Here is a 15935-nt window from a genome sequence, read left to right as displayed (position 1 = left end):
CTATAATTAATTGTTAACCAATCAGAGTTGATTACCATCCTCTGGAACACCCACTTTTCCAAGCAAATATAAACCATGAACCCTGCCATGCTATTTTTTTTGGTCCAAGAGAGACAATCAAATGATAATTGCTTTTATTAATAAAATGCCAGCATTATTAATAAAATGATTACCCAGAAATTATGTCTTTCAGACATTTTCAATGTCATAGGGCTAAGTGTTGGGGTAAAAAAAGGTTAAAAATGTAATTCCCTACTCTCAAGAAGATTACATTCTAATAGAAGAGACAACTGAAAAAATAATGTATATAATAATGTATTTAGTGTAAATGGAAGAGAATCTCAGAGGGAAAGGGCAGAGCAGGAAGGTAACCTTATTGAAGGTGGTATTTGGACTGAGTTTTGAATGGGAAGCCAGGACTCAGAAGGGAGGAGGGAGAGCACTCTGTGCAAGGGAGAGGACTTAGAACTCCTGTTCACCTGTAGGTTGTACCAAATCATTTTGGAAGTGCCTTCTAAGATTCTGTCATTTGGTGACCTGGGTTTGCTTGAATTCACTTCTTTCTGTGTGACTTTGGTCAACTAGACCCCAGATTCTTTATTTGTAAGGTAAAGAAATGGGACGAGAATTTATCTAAGATCCTTTCCAGATCTAGTTCTATGATCCTTTTTGAAAGTCAGCCAACATTTTTACCAAGCACCTACTGTGTGCAGGGTATTATACTAGGCATTGGGAGAGTTACAGCTTTGCGGAGAAGACTCAGTTCCAGGACCACACATTTGAGTAAGATGATAAGACTTATCCACCTGATGCACACTTAGTTATTGTGGGGTTTGTATGGTCATTGTTACTTCCTCAGTTGAAAGCAACAACATTCACAGAGCCATTGGAGGCCAACAGTGTGGGATCTCTATGGAATTGACATAAGTTTAGGTGTGTCCCAAATCAGGAAAAAAATGGCTCCAAGTGTTTGGAGTTGCAGGCTGGTACCAGTTCTTCCCATATTTTTATGTTAATAAGTTATAACCAGGTGGGTTGCCATGGTGGGACCTGTGGTGAACCAATGGGAGAGGAAAAGCAATAGTCAGGCAAGATGGGTAGGCATGGCTAAGTTGCCACCTTCATTACTGCGGGAGAACACATCCATTGCAGTATTTTCTTCCCTAGTGAGTGGGGGAGGATGTCTCTTTTTCAATCCAAATGTCCTGTAATGGTGGCATGACCAGATCTACACATCAGATTGCAGTGGATAGGAAAACAAAACTTGGGGCCACAAGACTTGAGGTCAGTCAATCAGTGAGCAAGTATTAGCTACCTACTGGCAGCTCCATGCCATGCTGGTGGCCATCCACTAGCAAAACCCAAACCTTCCCTATACCTCAGGAACTTTGCCTCTTCTTGTGAGGGAGGTGACAGGCATACAATATATACAAAAGAAATAGAAAGAAATTTGGGGGATTTGGAGGAGGCAGACCTGCAGAAACCTCATGTAGGAGGCAGCCCTTGAATTGAGCTTTGCAGAGAATTAGGGAATCTCAGAGGAGGAAGTTTAGAGTGAATAAATGAATTGAAAACCATTTATTAAGGACTTTGTACATGCCAGCACTGTTCTGAGCTCTGGGATTACAAATAGAAAAATAAGATAGTCCCAGTTTTCAAGGAACTCACACTAATTGGGGAATTGAATATACATAGAAAGGTTGAGCTGCAGGGCAAATAGAAAAGGCTGGGGGTCCTGAGAGTTCAGCAATGGGGTGGATGGTAAGGTCCAAGCTATCCTTAGGGTGCATGGGGGTATGTCAAATGGCAGTGCCAGGATTCTGGAGGGCCTAGGAGGTGGGTAGAGGATAAGGCCTAGAGATAGTCAATAAGCACTTATTGAATATCTACTATGTGTCAGGCACTGTATTAAGTGCTAGAAGGACTTTAGGATACAAAGGCAAGGTAGATGGTAAACCATCATCTTCCCAGAAGGACTGTAGTTGGTGATTTCCAGCTCATGCAAGGAACGTGAATAGTCATGTCTGCTCTTCAGAATGTGGGGAAGGGTGGAGTACTCCCTCCTTACACCATTTGGAAAGAGGATTTTCAGGTCTTCAGAATTTTGCCATTGTAAACATTCCTCTGTTAAAAACTAAATTATTGGAAATAAAGCAGAAATAAATTGGAATAATAATGATAGAAAATAAAGGCAGATAGGCCTGAAATTAGAAAGGCCTGAGTTCAGATCTAGCCTCAGATACATAATAGTTGAATAACCCTGAGAAAGACATTTAACTTCTGTTTGCCTCAGCAAAATGGAGATATTAATAGCAGCCTACCCCACAGGGTGGCTGTGAGGAGTAAGTGAGATGATATTTCTGAAGTGCTTATCACATTAAGTGCTATATAAATGTTAGCTATTGTTAGTATTACTACTATTATTCATTAACATTAAAATGAATTCAGTCCTAATTAGACTAATCAGATCAGTCTGCATAGAGGATGCTAAAGCTTAGTATGGATAATTTTCCATTATTCAAGATAACACAAATTAGATCACAAACAATGTTTTGGTCTCACAACTAGAAATAGCAAGTATAAACATCTCAGATTTGTATCTGAGTACCTACGTGGCCTTGGGTAAGTCACTTCCTTGATCCTTAGAGTGCTTTTTTATAAAATGTGGCAATTGAATGAGACAGTCTCTAAGGTCTCCCAAAGCTCTACACCCATGATCCTATGATCCAACATGGTGGCATTCGTGAAGGGTAAATTAGAAAGGCATAGTTTGTAGGAAAGAAGGCCAGTTTTGGAGCTACTGAAACCATCTTGGTTAATGGTCATTGGAGGCTGGACTGTAATGGTGGCAGTAAAAACAGAGAGAAGCAGATACAGAATCAACAAGTTGTCATTAGGTAGGAGGTAAACAAGAACGGTGAACCACACTGAGAAACAAGGAATGCCGTTGTTAGAAATAGTGAAGTCAGGAAGAGGAGATTTGGCAACAAAGACAAGCTCGGTTTCTGGCGTGCTGAGTTGGAGGGATTGATGGGACATTTAAATCAGAGTTTTATATTCATTTGAAGATGTAAATCTGAAGCTCAGAAGAAAGATCAGGGCTGGATGTGTGGAGTTGGGAGTCATCTGCCTAATTAGGTGAAACCATGGATGTGATTGAGACTGGGGGCAAGGCAGAGTGTGGACAGGAGAGGGAGCTGAGGACAGACCTCTAGGTAATCCCCTTACCCCCATGCAGAAGGCAATGCCTCCCCCAAGTGTTCTGCATTTACCCCTCAAACAAACAAACCAACCACACACTTTAAGATGAAGCTGGCAATAAACTGGAAAAGGAAATACACATTGGAAATTGGAAGTAAATGCTGGCGGGTTGAGTGTAAAAATGGTATTTTTCTTTCCTTTTAAAGTCAATTTTCATGCTTCCATCTAATCTTCTTCACAGTGTAAAACAGCAGCCCACAGTCCTATTCAGAAGAAGATGCCTCCAAAAGATTGCAGATAATTCAAATGCTCAACTCTAAAGGGCGTAATTAAAAAAAAAAGCAGACTGGGAGAATCATTCTGTTCCCTGCCCTCAAATTGCAGGGTGGTTGCTGTTATTTTATAAACCTCTGTATGTTTCTGACACAGTCATTTTCCAAAAATGTAAATAAACTCAGCTATTTTTAAGAGCCTCTGGTGGGGGGGAATCTAAGGATCTAGGATGTTCCACCCAACTAGTATAAATGTCAAGTATTTGATAAGTTTACATTTTATGTGACTCAGTATTGTCAGGGTTATCAGGACGGGTGAATTCTCAATTCTGAGAGCTATTGAGCTGGTAAGCATGAATCCCTGCCCTTCAAATTTAATTATACATGTTTATCTCTATTGGTAGCACAGTGGAGTGAATATATATAGCTGGCCTCAGATTCAGAAAGGTCTGAAGTTCCTTCTTTGATATCCCCTGGCTGGCTAAGTCACTTAAGTTCTTAGTATCTCTAAGGCAACTTTCTAAGATATCAAGTCAAAGAGCCATCTGCATTAGCGGAGGACCTGTTTTATCAGGAACCCCCTACATCAGTGAAATCACAAGTCAAGAGGGAAAAAAAAATCCTCTTTTGTCCAACTTCCCCAAAGAATTGAGCCCTCCTTAAAATCCCCAGCTTCCAAAGAAAATGGCAATATCTGAGCTAGAAATAATTTAAGAAGGGCACCTTTTAAAGGGATGGTAGGTGAAGACCTAGAAAAGGAAACCATAGTCACATGGCTTTGTCAAGAACAGATCATGCCTCAATCCTGACTTTGGAATACTGATGATTGGGAATCCTCCTTTTGGCAGAGAGGCCACAGATTAGAGACATGAAAAGAGACATGAATTTTCGGACCAGTCAACATACTGACTTGTTTTCATTGACTGAATTTAAGAAGTTACTAGATGGCATGGAAGAGTACTGGACCTTAGAGTCATAAAGAAGTAAATTCAAAGTTTACTTCAGGCATTGATTAACTGGGTGACCTTGGGCAAGTCACTTAACTTGTCTCAGCCTCAGTTTCCTAATCTGTAAAATCAGAATAATACTAGCATTTACCTAATAGGATTGTTGTAAAGATCAGTTAGATACAGTATGCACAAAGGGCTTTACAAACCTTAAAGAACAATATGAAGGATAGCTATTATTATTATTGGTTAAAAGGGAAGGCTCCTTTTGGAGCTGTGGAAGGAGTTAGAGACTAGTGATAAGGATGCAAGAAAAAAAAAAAGAAAAAGGTATTCATAAAATAAAAAATACTCCAAAGAAAAGATAAAGTCCAGAAGACACACTGGGCAATGTTCTTGCTACTGATGTTAAATTTAATGTGGACTTTAAAAAACTGCAAACTAAAAGGGGAAAAGGTCATACCATATAATGAATTCTTTCCTTTCTTTGCAGAGGTGGGAGACTACAGGTGCACAAAGGTGTCAAAAAGTGTAAATAGGCCACATGTAGCCCACAACACTCCCACACGTGGCCCCAAACCAAAGTATAGTTTTTATTTGATTTTAATGTGTTGATGTAAATAATAAAAGAAATATACAAACATGTGTGGTTTTCCAAGTCGATATGTGACCCACAGGGATCTTATAAACAATTTAATGGCCTCCATTTCCACTTGATTTTGATGCCCCTGATGTCAAATATATACTGCATATACTGCCAAATTGAGTCAATGTGTGAATTAGCTTTGCTGAACTGCTTTTCTCTCTCTCTCTCTTTTTCTAAGGGTTGGCTTTCTGGGTGTGGGAGGAGGGAAAGATATAATGAGAAATAAAGGTGATATTAAACACAAAAGAGATCGATAATTTTTTTTAATAGATCCAGAAAAACTGGGACCCTGCCATGTGAAGTGATTTATTTGCCTAAGTTTCCAGAATTTACAGAGGTTCAGATGCATAATTTCAACTCAGCTCTTCCTAGGCTAAGTCCAATGCTCTTTCCCCTAACTCACAGTGTGCAACATGCATTTTGCATTTGGAGATAGTTGATTTTCAGACATTTTAGCAAGAAAACACAAGTTGGTACTAAGAAGGTCAAAATTTGATGAATTTTCTATTTGACTATATTTGAAAAAAAAATATATATATATATACACCCACAATTCCTGAAGACGCCTTCTTGTCAGCTAATGATGGTGTTTTAGACTAACAGTGTAATGATGCCAGTTTGTTTTGTCTCTGAACTCTAGTACTAAAATTAGAGAGGACTTTAAAGGAGGGATGAAGTCTAAATTCCCCATATTTAGTTGAGTAAAAACAGAAAATATGGCCATGAGTCAGAACACAGGAGAATCCCTATTTGGGGCAAGAAATAGATGATTAAAAAAAAAAAACTATTAAGACCATGAAGCAGCTAGAGATGGCAGACTTGTATCATATCTTAGTTTGAGTTACTTAGTGGAATGAGCTGTCTTCAGAGATAATGGATTCCCTCTAATGAAAAACCTTTGAACAAAGGCTGGATGACCCCTTGTTGGGGGGAATGTAGTGGGAATTCATTCTGGAGTATGGATCCAACTGTATCAGGTTTCTTAACCTTTTTTTGTGGCATGGACTCCTTTGGTAGTTTGATGAAGGAAGCCTGTGGACGTCTTTTCAGAATCATGTTTTTAAAAGCATAAATAAAGTACATGAGATTTCAAAGGAAACAAACTGTACTGAAACACAGTTATAGACAATAAAAACCAAGTTCACGAGTATAGGGAAGAACCTCTGGATTAAATGGCTACTGGGGTTCCTTTCAACCCAGACATTTTGTTATTCTGTGAAATTCTTTGGGAGATGAGCATGTGTGTTTTGTCCAAGACAATCCCCAGGAAAAAAGCACACCCCAGATGTGTGGTCACATCATGTATTGCTTTGACAGGCCATCTTTTGTTAGCCTGATGGCTCAGCTAACCTGAGCTAGGGTTTGAGTTGGGTGTGAGAATAGGCTGCATGAGGGATAGGGTGGGGTGGGAAGTGACCCTTACTTCAAAAATACACAAAATGAGCCTATCAGCACTATAATCACCGCAGGCCACAAAATAATTATTATCAGTAGTATTTATTAAGTACTTACTACCCAGACCTAGTACTTTGTGCTGGGGATGCAAAGAATAGCAAAAACAAACAAACAAACAAAAACAAAACAAAACAAAAATAACCGACTCTCTCCCCTCATAGGAATGTAGAGTTGCAAGGGACCAGTAAGGAGCAGCTAGGTGGCTCAGTAGGTAGAAGACTTGGCCTGGAGTCAGGAAGACTTAAATTCAAATATGACCTCAGATGCTTACTAACTGTGTGACCCTGGGCAAGTCACCTAACTGCTTTTTTGTTTTAATTCATTAGAGAAGAAAATGGCAAACCATTATGGTCTCTTTGCCAAAAAAACCCCAAAAAACAAAAAAACCAACCCATGGACAGTATGGTCCATGGGATCACAAAGAGTCGGAGATGACTGAACAATAAATAACAGTCATTAAGTCCAGCCTCCATATTTAATAGGTGAAGAAGCTGATGCACACAATGAGTTGCCCATGTTCACAGAGCAAGTCTGTAATTGAGGCAAAATTTGAAAACATGTCTCCCTGACTCAAAGTCCAGGGTTCATGCTGCCTCTCAGTCACTGGCTTTCTGTGGTACAAGGTAGACCATGTTGATGTGGGCATACACAGCACACCACTTCTCTAGTGGGTGCCCCATCCCATTAAGCCAAAGGGCCCAAAAGGAGGTCTAGGTGACTTTGGCCAAGTAATTTAGCTCCTCTCAGCCTCAATGTCTGCATCTGTGAAATAGGGAAAAGTACTCTGATTTGGAGGAAATGCCTTGAAGGGAAGTTGGTGATGGTAGAGATGTATGATAGCAATGTTGAGTGACAGGTGAAAAGAATAATTTGTGGACAGATCAAAGTAACTTCTGCTCTGATGTTGATGTCGAGCCTACTCCTAAACAGAATAACCGCGATCATCTAATTCCCAAGTCAAGCTCCTTGCCCCCCAAACCAGTGGTCCTCTTCTTTCCTAGAAAGTACATTGAATGACTTAGCAATCTCCCATTTCTAACAGTTTTGTGAGAAGGCACCTTCTGCTTCATTTCCATTTGCCTCAAGGGACCCAGATGGGCCTGGGACAGGGACAAGGCTCACAACTTTACATGCTTAGGGAGGTTAGGAGGAGATTTGCTTTGACTACATATATGGAGATATTGCTATTGTATTTCCTACATAGCTCCAGAACCTGATACAGTGCTTGCCACATAGTAGGTGCTTAAGAAATGATTGATATCATGATGCTCACTCTTTCATGAAAATTGCTTTTGGTCTTTATCACTGACCTGAGGAGCAAGTAATTTGTCATCACAGATCCAAGAAGAACTGGGGAATTTCTAGTGGGATGGGTTTACCAAGCAAAGAAGAGTCTCTAGCCCTAAGAAATGAGGGATATGAAGACTAAAGGAACATGAGAAGACCTGATGAAGTTAGCAGAACCAGGAAATCAGCATATACAGTGACTTAAGGTGGTGGTTCAGTCATTTTAGTCATGCCCACCTCTTTGTGATCCCATTTGGGGTTTTCTTTGCAAAGATTCTGGAGGGGTTTGCCATTTCTTTCTCCAGTGGATCCATTTTATCAGGCAATCAGAGGTTAAGTGACTTGCCCAGGGTCACATAGCTAGGAAGTGTCTGAGGCTGGATTTGAACTTAGGTCTTCCTGACTCCAGGGCCAGTGCTCTATCCACTGAGCCCCCACTAGCTGCCTTTATACAATGACCACAGCAATTTAAATGAATAGACTAACTACTACAACAAAATGAAACTGAAAACTCTGCAATGATAATGACCAACCTTGGTTCAGGAGAAGAGATAAGAACATGTACCTCCCTTCTAACGTAGGTGAGAAGTTATGGAGGTGGAAAAGGGAACATGCTAATAAATTCAGTTGATGTGTTGGTTAGCTTTACTGAATCTTCTTTCTTTGTTTTATTTTTTACTGACAAGGGATGGCTCCAAGAGTAGGAAAAGGGGAGGGTATATATTTAGAAAGGATGAATAGAAAACAAAGAATATCAACAATTTTTGAGAGCATCTAGAACCTGAGAGTAAGAGGGCAAATCCCTTCTCCTACCCCCACATCCCATAGGAATGACACACATATCTCATTATGCTTGCTTGCACTTTCTAAGGGAATTCTCCCAATGCAAATGCAATGGAATTGTACATTGCCCAAGTCCAAGCCATGGACTTAGACAGTTTTTGATGCTTTTTATTCATCTTCTTTAAAATTCCTAGGGTGGACTGAGTGAATCCTGTAAGCTGCCAAGGCACATAAACCTAATTACTTGTGGGATTTAGGCCAATTGTTGCTTGGTAGTTTTCAAAGACAATGAGAGCAGTGAATTGCAAAATAATGATGATATATTAAGAATGAAATTAAAAATACATTTTACATAAATATTTAAGATAACCAATAAATATGAAGTGTCAAGATTGTGGAATTTGAAGACTGAGAGTCAATGTTAGAATGGGAAGGGTGCTGATTAAACTAGTGGGCTGGGGTAACTGTGCCAATAGATTTCAATCCCAAGCTTTTGTTGTGGATAGAATCAATCATCATAGACCATTAGGGTTGGAAGGTACCTTGGAGGTCATATAGGCCAAAGCTGTCATTTTGCAGGGAAGAAAACTGAAGCACAGAAGTAAAATGATTTGCCCAAGCTTACACAGCAAGTAAGAACTGACTGATCTTCAGTCTTCCTCCATCTACTGGCTTCTTCCCTATTGCTTAGAAACAGGAACCAGGTTTACCTTACCCTCAGCATGTTTAGAGCACTGATAAGTTCAGTAAGTTACCCAGGATTGCTCAGCAAGGATGTTAGAGGCCCTTTTAGAGCCAAACTGCCACTCACATTAAACAAAAAATCAAAAGATGGATTTTTGTGTCCTAATTTAGGATTGTTTATTTTCCCCCTTTTTCTAAAATGAAAGGGGAAAAATTAAGCACAGTAGTAAATTATAGTATGACCTGTAAGAGTGGAATTTCATTGCTTTGTAAATTACACACTTTGCTGTTTTTAATTATCAAGTCCAATATTGGCACATAGGAAGATCTTCAATCTTTCTAGAAATGTAATAATCTCTTAATGGGCCTCATTTTTCCCCTCAGAATGTTGGCACAACCTCATGCTTGGAGCTGTTTGCTCCAGGACCCTTTTGAAGGAGGCCTCAGATTGTGCTTTTCAGCATGAGGCTGGACCACTACAGCCCCCTTCAGTGTGCAAATGCTGGCTTCTGATGATTGCTTCCATAAATCCAATATTCGGTAGAAATGAGATATTGGTGACAAATAGGTTTCAAATGTTGGAAAGATTTATCGGAATTCAGGAGCTTGAGGGGAAAACAAATTATGTGTACCCAGTGAAAACAGGAACTGAGAATGTTCCCCATCTGAGAACAAAGAGAGCAACTTCCCGTCTGGAGTCAGGTGTGGTTGGGTTCTTTACCTCTGACACAGCCCATCCCCCCAAGAGCACTTTCTCACCCGTCCCCAACTGCTTCTGGCTTAGGAGCTCAGGGGTAAGATTTCTGCCCCGAGCTGCCAGATACTTGAATTCCTTGGTTTTTGAGTTGGTTTGCCCACTGCTCTATCCACTGATGGATCGATTGCTCTATGTATCTATAGATGTATGTATGTATGTATGTATGTATGTATGTCCCAAAAGTTTTGGTGCTGTTTTAAAAGCTTTAAACTTCACTATGACTTTATTGGGATACCATATAAATATATAATGTATGTATATGTACATGTATATATACATGTTTGTATATATACATGCTATATTTTCACACACACATGTATATATAATGCATATATGCACATATATTTTTAAAATTTAAATGTTTTTTCAATTAACATTTTTCTCACTCTTATTCCTATTAAAAAATAAAGAAAAATCTGCGTACCAAATATACATGGTTAAGAAAGACAACTTCCCACATTATGCCTATGATATATTAATTGATTCAACACAATCATTTTTTTCGTCAGTGACTCTCTATGCACATCATGTCCCCACCTGGAGACCTCCTGGTTCCCCCCTCCCCTTTCAGTTTCTTTTTGGGTATTGTCTTCCCCCATTAAACTGCAATCTCCTTGGAGGCAGGAACTGTCTTTTTCTTATTTCTATCCCTAGTTTAGCACAGTGCCTGGCACATATTTGATGCTTAATAAATGTTTATCAACTATTGACTGTTATTGACAAGAAGTGTCTAGACTTTTATTTACACTTCTGATTGATTGATGCATTATTCTCCCTGAGTATTGGGGCCTAGCATCTCATCATTACTTTAAATAATAATTCAACCAATCTCCCATTTTTTATTTGCTAACAGCCTGCTTTTTGTTTCTTTTTCTAGAACACAAGCTCCTTGCATGCAGGGACTTTGGTTTTTGTAGCTGGTGCCTTGGACATAGCGTGCACTTAATAAATGCTTCTTGATTGATTTAGGGACTGCAGATTCCTCAGATTCCACAGTATGATAACTATCTATAGCCTGGCCATGACTAGAAAGGGAAAATTTTAATTGGATCAAAACTCTTTGTCATTCGAGCAATAGGCTAATGGTTTCCAACCTTTCTAAGTCTGAGAAACTCTATTACATCAAGGGATTTCACAGACCCCCAGTGGATTGGAGTTTTTCTATTATTTTCTGTTGACTGAGCACATGAATGATTGAAAGCTGCTAGGAATTCAGCTCTGCTTTTAAGTGGCATTGTATTTTGTTCACTGCAGCAACTTCTACATGCATTAAAAATAGAAATACATATGTATGAGCCACATTATTTACTTAGCCTACAGGAGGCTAAGTTGGCTTATTAATGGATTCACAGAGTGCTGGATTTCAAGTCAGGAGCCTGGGGTCTGAATCTTGACTCTGCTATTCACTTCCTGTGTGACCTTGGACAAGTCTCTTGACTGAGCCTCAGTGGTAACTATAAAATAAGGTGCCTAGATTAGGTGACCTTTATTATTCTTGCAAGCTCTAAATGATTCTGTTTTGCTAGGGTTTATAGATGCCATGTAATGATTATTCCACTTCCTGGGGAATGTGACCCACAAGTTAGGGAACATTGTTCTGGGATAACCTGTTCTAGCAGTTTCATAGCTCCTCAATATTTGGTTATTTTCCATATGCCACCTTACTGTTTGGTTTGAAATGTTTTGCTGTGGAGGGCACCAGACAATGGCCCATTAGTTGCATTACTTGGTTTCCAAGTAATTCTTATCATCATTATATCCTCATTCCCTTTTGTGTGTTGTTTTCCCTCATTAGATTGTAAGCTCACTGAGGGCAGGGTCTGTTTTGCTTTTTCTTATTCGTATCCCCAGTACTTAGCACAGTGCCTGGCATATAGTAGGTGCTTAATACATGTTTATTATAATGTTTGACTGACTAAGGCCAAGCTAATATTATAGGTTCTGTAATATTATAGGTTGACTATTTCTCCTCTCTTTTCCCTGACCCCATCTCCTTTATAAAAAATAAGATGCTTTTTCCCATATTCTGACTGATAGTCGGGGAAAATTTTTGCATTACATTTCTATTATTGAGGTAATTTAATTTCTTCCCTTCACATGCAAACAAGCATTATCCAATAATAAAAAAAAAGTAGTAGATGGGCATTGACGGAAAGCTCTGATTATGGCACCATCTTTAAATTAATTAATGAGCCAAAGGCTGCTAAACATTAGCATTTAGAAAGAGCTCTGCGGCATTAACCACTAATGAGTTCATTTAAATCCATCATGCAACTCGTTTTGGAAAGTAGAGGCCATATTTAATCATATTGAATCAGATTTAATAATGAAATTATGAACACAAGACATTGTTGAGTGTGAAATTACCATGGAATTTTAATTGTTAAATACATTTCTTGTCAGTACTCCTAACTGAATGATAATTTGATGAGGAAACTAGTAATCTATGTACAATGCAGCTATAGGCAAAGGAGCGAGAAATAAAACACCCTCATTCTAGGTGATAATTCAACAATAACCATAGAACCATGGAATTGCAGAGTTGAATGGGACCTCAGGGGCTCTGTTGTCCAATCTCTCCCTAAGTAGTAGCACTCTATAGGATGTCTCTAGTTGTCCATCCTCCACTTACTTGACCTCTGGGGATGCTAAGAAGAAAACATGATGTAGTAGAAAGAGGGCTGGATTTGGAATCAGAGAACCAGGTTCAAATCCTGGCTCTGCACCTAACTGTCTGTATGCCCTTGGCAAAGTCATTTACCTCTGTGTATCTCAATATCCTTATCTGTAGAACAATTTCTAAGGTCTAGCTCTCAACTTAGGATCCGAAAATCTATGATCCTATGATGTAGAGGTCTTCAGAGGCAACTGATGGTAGTATGGGATAGCTCTAATTATTAGAAAGTTTTTCCTGCCATCAAGCCTAAATCTGCCCTGCTGAATTCTTTGCCTCATGCTCCCAGTGCTTCCCTCTAGGGGTAAACAGAACATATCTAATCCTTTTTCCATATGACAACCTTTTTTCACATACTCGTGAGAAGCTACCATGTCCCTCTTGAGCCTTCTCTCCTCCAAAGTTAAACATCCCAGCACTTTCAAATGATCCATATGTGAAATGATATTCAGCTTCTCTATGGTTCTCATTACCTTCCTCTGAATATTCTCTAAATATAATTCTTCATAAATTGTGGCACCCAGAACCGAGCACAAAATTATGATCTGACCAGAGCAAGTGCTTAGTAGGACTGTCAGCTCCTCATTCCTGGAATTTATGACTTTCTTAGCTCACCTTAAGATTACATTAACCTTTGGGACTCTGACTGACTACAGTCATTTAAATTTGTATTCCATTAAAACCCTAGCTCTATATCCACAGCCATCCTGCCTCATCCTCTATTAGTGGCTTTTTAGAATCCAAATGACAGATTTTACATTCAAATAAGTAAAATCTCACATGCTTTTCAAATGGTTTGAATATTACACTTCCCAACAGCAGGAGGGGGGTAAATTCCTCATTCACTCTTTGAAGATTCTTTCTTTCTGTGAGGTGTATGCAAATTTGGAATCTGAGCAGCACACAAGGTGTTACATTCAATCCAACTTACTACGTTTTAGTTCTACCAATTTACTCACTCATTCAATTGCTATCCATCTGGAGGGCTAAGGATTAATAAAAGAAATCATTGATTAAGCAATTGCTGCTTGGCAGGCGCAGTGCTAAGTGCTGGTGATACAGATACAAAAAGTGAGACCGTTCTTGCCGTCAAGGAGCTAACATTCTAAAAGAGAAATAAAGCACATATAGAGGAGTAGAACTGGGGATGATTAGGTCAGGAGGGTCACAAAGACAGTGAGTTGCTTCATAGGACTGCCAATCCACACACCCTCTACAGAAATGATGGTACTCTTAGTTACTATGGCTAGGTGGAGAGTGGTGGTGGTGGAATGGGACAGAGGTATGTCATGGATAGGATACAAACATGAACTGGGAGACCAGTGAGCTATACTGTAGACATATCTATATCTATATATACACATATATATTTGTACATATGTATATGTACATATATAACATATATGTACATATACATATTATATTTTAGTGCTCCTTCCTCCCATACCCAATTATTCTGTATTATAGAGCAGTAGCTCTAGAGCTGGAAGGGATGTCAGAGGCCATCCAGTGCAGACTCTTCATTTTGCAGATGAGGTTTAAGATGATTAACATAAGGTTTAAGGTTTGTAATGCGCCATATGCTATTTTATGTGATCCTCACAACTAATCTGTGAAGGAATAGCTGTTATCATCCTAAATGTACAGATAGGGAAACTGAGGCTTAGAGAGGTTAAGTCGCTTGTACAGGATCAGATGTATTTGAAGTAAGATTGAAACTCAGGTCATCTTAACTCCAGGTAATTTGTATTTATTTATTCATGTACATGTCGTTCCTGACTCTTCCCCCACCCCCCACCACACACACACACACACACACACTAGAATGTGAGCTCTGAGGGTGGAAGCTATTTCATTTTTTGCCTTTATGTCCCCACTGCCTGGCACAGTGCCAGCATATAGTAGGTACTTAATAAATGCTTAATAAATTTTAAAATAGAATAGAATTATATCAGTCCTCCTGTTTCTGAGCTCTCTTAGTCTTGCACAAAAAAACTCAATTCAACAAATGTTTATTTTACAGATAAGGAAACTAAGGTAGTGAGAAGTTAAATGACTTGCCCAGGGTCACACAGCTAATAAGTATCTGAGGCTGATTTGGATTCAAGTCTTTTTTACTCCAGGTCCTATATTTTACTCACTGTGTTATCTATCACATTTATTGCTGTTGTTCAGTTGTTTCCGATTCTTCATGACTCCATTTGGGGTTTTCTTGGCAAAGATACTGGAGTGGTTTGCCATTTTGTTCTTCAGCTTATGTGACAGATGAGGAAACTGAGGCAAACAGGGTTAAGTGACTTGCTTAGGGTCATATAACTAATAAGTGTTTGAGGCTGGAATTGAACTCAGGAAGATGAGTCTTCCTGACTTTATGCCCCACCTATTGCCTCAACTATTACATACCCTCCACATTTTCACTCCATCTGCACTGCCCCCTCCCCACTGACCTAAAAAGTAATAGTTTTTGATATATCCTTGTTTCTAATTCTGAATTAACTAGGACTCCAGGTTTGAATTTTAGAAAATTAAAAATTAGAACCAAAATGTACAATGGACTTATATTTCAAAAAATCAAGATAACAAAACTCTAAAGAAAGGGATATATTATTTAATGAAAATGTTTAAAATTGGATAGCAATTTGACAGAAGGTGGAATTAGCTCTACATCTCACAATCATATACCACAATGAATTTTAAATGGATCAATTATCTAAATATTTCTAAATGAATAAAAATTAGAAGAAAGCAGAATCACAAATATGAAGTGAAGGAATATTCTCAGCTATCTAACAAAAAGAAAGAAAATATAGAATACAAAATAGATAGATGTGATTATATGAAATGAAAAGTTTTTGCACCCCAAGAAAACAATTCACTCAGAATAAAAAAGAAGAAACGGGATGGGCAAAAAAAAAAAAAATTAAAACAAGCAAACAAAAAAGTGCTTTGCAATATATGCCACTCTAAGGAATGTATGAGTAAGACCTATTACCCAACAGATAATCATCAGATATTAACAAGCAGTTCTTGAAAGAAGAAATGAAATAATAATTACATGAAACTTATTCAAACTCTTTAGTAATAAGAGAAATACACATTAAAACAACCCTATGATACCATCTTATACCCACTAGGCTGGCAATGATAGTTAAAATGATACAACTCGATGTTAGTGGGACAGTAGGGAAACAATCCAAGTTATTGTACTAATGGGGAAACTGACTTTGTG

At 38.7% G+C, this 15935-nt stretch overlaps 1 protein-coding gene across 1 annotated transcript in view; it reads left to right on the top strand.

Moving 5' to 3' along the window:
- TBL1XR1 (TBL1X/Y related 1) overlaps positions 1 to 5312 on the top strand; it is a 172888-nt gene extending 167576 nt beyond the window's left edge. The window contains exon 16 of the mRNA XM_078147331.1: positions 3443 to 5312. Coding sequence (XP_078003457.1) covers positions 3443 to 3502 — 60 coding nt within the window. The 3' untranslated portion in view covers positions 3503 to 5312. The remainder of the gene's footprint in view (positions 1 to 3442) is intronic.
- The last annotated feature ends 10623 nt before the right edge of the window (positions 5313 to 15935 follow it).

Source organism: Phascolarctos cinereus, unplaced genomic scaffold, assembly GCF_003287225.1.
Source record: "Phascolarctos cinereus isolate Bilbo 61053 unplaced genomic scaffold, phaCin_HiC Scaffold_7;HRSCAF=346, whole genome shotgun sequence".
Classification (NCBI taxonomy): domain Eukaryota; kingdom Metazoa; phylum Chordata; class Mammalia; order Diprotodontia; family Phascolarctidae; genus Phascolarctos; species Phascolarctos cinereus.
This window is presented reverse-complemented; position numbering and strand designations above follow the sequence as displayed.